General features: G+C 39.4%; 1 protein-coding gene across 5 annotated transcripts in view; it reads right to left on the reverse strand.

Annotated features, from left to right (window-relative positions):
• The window catches only part of IQSEC2 (IQ motif and Sec7 domain ArfGEF 2), a 701,326-nt gene that overhangs the window by 112,435 nt on the left and 583,891 nt on the right, over nt 1-5,000 (reverse strand). The window contains exon 1 of one of the 5 annotated variants that reach the window (XM_053695380.1): nt 3,838-4,117. The exons of the other annotated variants lie outside the window; for them this stretch is intronic. Within the exon in view, the coding sequence (XP_053551355.1) occupies nt 3,838-4,070 (233 nt within the window). The 5' untranslated portion in view covers nt 4,071-4,117. Of the gene's footprint in view, nt 1-3,837; nt 4,118-5,000 lie in introns of those variants that run through there. 5 annotated transcript variants of the gene reach the window in all.

Consider the following 5,000-nt stretch of genomic DNA (forward strand, 5'->3'; position numbering starts at 1 on the left):
TTTACTTTTTTTTAAACTCAGACAAAATGGTACCAACTGCACAAATTTCCCAACATACAGCAGTTCCACTACCCGCTAGTGATAACGCAGGTGACCTTATTAAGCACATTGTCATTTTACTTTATTATTATTTTTTTCTATTACATATCTATAAATGGTACTTAAAGGGACAGAAAACCCACATTTGTTTCATGCAGATAGAGCAAATATTTTTATACAACTTTCTAATTTATTTCTAGTATCAATTTGTCTTTCTTGAAAAGCAGGGAAGTAAGCTTAGGAGCCGGCCCATTTCTAGAGCACTATATAGCAGCAGTTTTGCAAGAATGTTACCCATTTACAAGAGCACTAGAGGGCAAAACTATTTCCTACCATGTAGTGCTTCAGACGCCTACCTAGGTATCTCTTCAACAAGAAGTACCATAGGAACAAAGCAAATTTGATAATAGAGCAAACCATTTTAAAAAAAAGTTTCAAATTTACTTCCGTCTGAATCACAAAATAAAAATATTTTGGTTTCATATCCAAAACACAAATTAATTGCATAATGTAATTGATTTAATGATAATTTGTGCAACAATCATTAGCTTATATTGGCATAAAGGGACAGTCTAGTCAAAATTAAACTTTCAAGATTCAGATAGAGCATTTTTCATTTTAAACAACTAATTTACTCCTATTATAATTTTTTTCTTCGTTCTTTTGGTATCTTTATTTGAAAAAAACAAGAATGTAAGCTTAGGAACTGGCCCATTTTTGGTTCTGAACCTGGGTAGCGCTTGCTGATTGGTGTCTAAATGTAGCCACCAATCAGCAAGCGCTACCCAGGTGCTGAACCAAAAATGGGCCGGCTCTTAAAGGGACACTGAACCCAAATTTTTCTTTAGTGATTCAGATAGAGCATGCAATTTTAAGAAACTTTCTAATTTACTCCTATTATCAATTTCTATTATCAACTTTCTAAGCTAAGGAGCCAGCCATTTTTTGGTTCAGAACCCTTGAAAGCACTTGTTTATTGGTGGGTACATTTATCTCACCAATCAGCAAGAACAACCCAGGTTGTTCACCAAAAATGGGGCGGCATCAAAACTTACATTCTTGCATTTCAAATAAAGATACCAAGAGAATGAAGAAAAATGGATAATAAGAGTACATTAGAAAGTTGCTTAAAATTGCATGCTCTATCTGTATCACGAAAGAAAAAAAAAATGGTTTCAGTGTCCCTTTAAGCTTACATTGATTCAAATAAAGATACTAAGAGAACGAAGAAAAATGAATAGGAGTAAATTAGAAAGTTGCTTATCCGGGTGGGCAGTAAAATTAGCCATGTGGTGTGCCCATTAAATAGGTCCTAAGGCGAACACTGTAGCATATAGGGTGTATTCTAACAGAGACTTCTCTACCCTACTCATTATGTTCTCCACATTTCAGGGCTTGTGTCTGCAAAGTGAAAGTTATCTCCCAAAATATGACGCTAAAAGCAAGTGTGCGCCAATCGTTGCATATAGACACTAGCTTTAAAGGGACAGGAAGCCACAAAATATACTTTTGTGATTTCGGATAGAACATACAATTTTAATAAACTTTACAATTTACTTCCAATATCAAAAGCGCTTCATTCTTCGGTTATTCTTTACTGGAAGAACACTGGCAGTTAGCTGAACACATCTAGTTAGACAATCACAAGAGACAAATGTGTGCAAGCACCAATCAGCAGTTAGCTCCCATTAGTGTAGGATATGTGCATATTCTTTTTCAACAATGGATACTAAGAGAACAAAGCACATTTGGAAATAAAAGTGAATTTAAAAGTGTCTTAAAATTACATGTTCTGTCTGAATCATCCAAGTTTAATTTTTACTTTCCTATCCCTTTAAAGGGACATGAAACCCAAATGTTTTCTTTCATGATTTAGACAGAGCATACAATTTTAAACAACTTTATAATTTACTTCTATTATTTAATTTGCTTCCTTCTCTTGTTATCCTTTGCTGAAAGGTTTATCTAGGAAAGCTCAGGAGCAACAAAACCTAGGTTCTAGCTGCTGATTGGTGGCTGCATAAATATACTTATTTTCATTGGCTCACCCATGTGTTCAGCTAGAAACCAGTAGTGCGTAGTTGCTCCTTCAACAAATGATACCAAGAGAATGAAGCAATTTTGATAATAGAAGTAAATTGGAAAGTTGTTTAAAATTGTATGTTCTACCTAAATCATGAAATAAATCTTTTGGGTTTCATGTCCCTTGAAGCACATCCCAGGTTATGACATTAGTGGTCCCCTGGTATAGTTGATGTCAGACATCTTTAGAATATCTAACTCTCTTAATGTTTTGCAGTTCTTTGGGGTAAAGGTCGCCCTGCTCAAACATTAATAAACATTCTTTGTATTATTCACAAATGTGCAGAAAGATCTGATAACCAAGTCAAGCAACTTGCTGAATAAAAAGCAGATGGAGAAAAATTCAGGCACAGTAGGTGCAAAACGTGTTAACATAACAGGAGGTTTAACCCCTTGCCTGCCAGAAAAGGCTGCAACCCACCGCAAGTCAGGGAAGGGGTTAAAGGGACATTCCACCCACATTTTTTCTTTTATGATTTAGAAAGAGAATGCAATTTTAAACATCTTTCTAATTTACTTATATTATCTAATTTGTTTTATTCTCTTGATATTCTTTGATGAAAAGCATATCTAGATATGCTCACTAGCTGCCGATTGGTTGCTGCACATAGAAGCCTTGTGTGATTGGCTCACCAAGTGCATTGCTTTTTCTTCAACTAAGGATATTTAAAAAATGAAGCAAAATAAATAATGGAAGTAAATTGTAATGTTGTTTAAATTTCTATTCTCTATCTGAATCATGAAAGAAAGATTTTGGGTTTAGTGGCCCTTTAAGACTGGGAGCGCTGTGGTTGGGCACTTCTGGAATTTGGAAGACAACTCCACTTCATCTCACCCAAACACAACAAGGGCTGAGTTAAATACAAGCAAATGCCTGGCAGCCTAGCGCCAACGCATGATGTCGCTTCCCAAAACATAGCATGGGACTGGCATGCCAAAGGCATCTGGCTAGGGAGTCATCCCTTGCACATTTGTTACGCGGTTTCTGGATTGTTCATATAAAGTGCAGGGATGTCATGGGATCTGGCCAGTAAAGCACAAATACAGTTTGCTGCAAGTCATCACCGAAATAGGAGAATACAGGCTCCCTCCCCCAGGCCATAAACTCTGAGGCATAAGACTTATCCAACACTGTCATAAAGGGCTCATACAAAAGGCTGGGAAGGTAAATATTATGAGCATCATTCTTCTAGCTTCAAGTCTTTGTAGAGAGGAGAAAATGTTCTTGTGCTAAATTGTGGGTATTCTGCAAGATCACCCCGCAAGTGATGTGAGCAGTTTGTGCAAGAATGTGACTCCTTAACCCTTTTGTTGCGGGGGAGGTCTGTAAGCATTGCTGCTTCCTCTCTCAGGCTGGTTACCCAGCATGGGGTCCCTGCAGATAAATACCCCCTAGGTTGGCACAGAAAAATCCAATAGTAATTATAAAATAATCTGTTTTTAATCCCAGTTGCCTTCACTAAAACTCTGCCTTAGGCACAGCCAATCAAATACTAATAAGTGTAACATTAAAGTATGGTTTGCCACATTATTACGTACACGGTTTAAAGCATTAAACAAGAACTCAGTGCAAAACCATTCAACCACAAACGATGTGCGCGCAGTTATTTATTGAAGTTTCCTCTACGTAGCGCAATCTACTACATAAAACCAACAGTGTGTGCAAAGCTCCTACATTGCTGTCTGCCAGTGTATACAAACAAATATAATTCATACCAGAGGCTATGCTGTAGAATCCTGGGGGTCCGGTCAGATGCGCAGTGCAGGCACCACATGTTGCCAGTGGAGGCTGGGGACTCTGCCCCTGTTCCCCAGATGCCCCCCTCACTGACCCCTTGCTTTGTACCCAGGACACAGATGTTCCCCTCCTTGCAGATCGGCGGCACTGCCGCCTCTGAGCTCCACACAGCGGTGACAGAAGCCTGAAGGGGGGTGGTGGAACAGTCCATAAGAGCAAGTAGGGGGGTGGGTACCAGGAATAGGACAGGAAGGAACCAACACAAACAATCCAAGTGACGAGAGAAGGTAGGATAAGGATCTGGGGGAAGGCAGGGAACACTGGGACAGAGCTGCTAGCTTATACGGATATAGACACGGTATATGAGGCTGTTTATAAAGCAAGAGATGTAACAGCCACTGCAGAGGATTTCACAGCAAATAAGTATTTGTAGAAAGGCATCTTTGGCAGCAGGCACACACTAGATTAAAAGTATGACCAGGCAGAGTTGTCGAATACTAATACACAGGATTATTTTTGCATTGGCACAACACCATCAGAAGAGACATAGGCTCCTCTCACCCCCTCTGCTCATGCAGTGCAATATCAACTTCACATGCATGTGACATTTCACATTACAGCCCAGGGCTGGAATTAGATGTCACATGGAAATTATGGTGCAAAGCGTGTGAGACAGAGTGAATGGGGGGGGGGGCACGCTATCCAGAGGCAGTAATAAAGTGATCCCCCTCACTACTGAAACCCTAACGTGCACCCACAGAGAGGGAGGGGGGTCAGGAAGGGCAGCATCCTCCACAGAAGCGAGTTGAAGAGGCAGTTGCCATGGGGATGAATGAGGTTGCCATGGCTCCAAGAGGAGGAGGAGAGAATGAGAAAGAATATACATGTTGCTTTTACTGCACACATTTGCTGTGGATTGATGCTGAGAGCTAGTACAGGGTGTGTGAGCTCACATATGTATGCGTTATGTATACTATATATGCTGTTTAACATCTATGTCTGTAATGTCTGTATATCAGGGGACTGGCTATTATAAAGAGCTACACAATAGATTCCAAAAATATGCACTAAAGTTTTATCAGACAATAAAAAAAAAGGCGTCTTTACTTTAAAATATATACGTCTGGTTTTCCTGGGTGAA

Source organism: Bombina bombina, chromosome 12, assembly GCF_027579735.1.
Source record: "Bombina bombina isolate aBomBom1 chromosome 12, aBomBom1.pri, whole genome shotgun sequence".
NCBI lineage: Eukaryota > Metazoa > Chordata > Amphibia > Anura > Bombinatoridae > Bombina > Bombina bombina.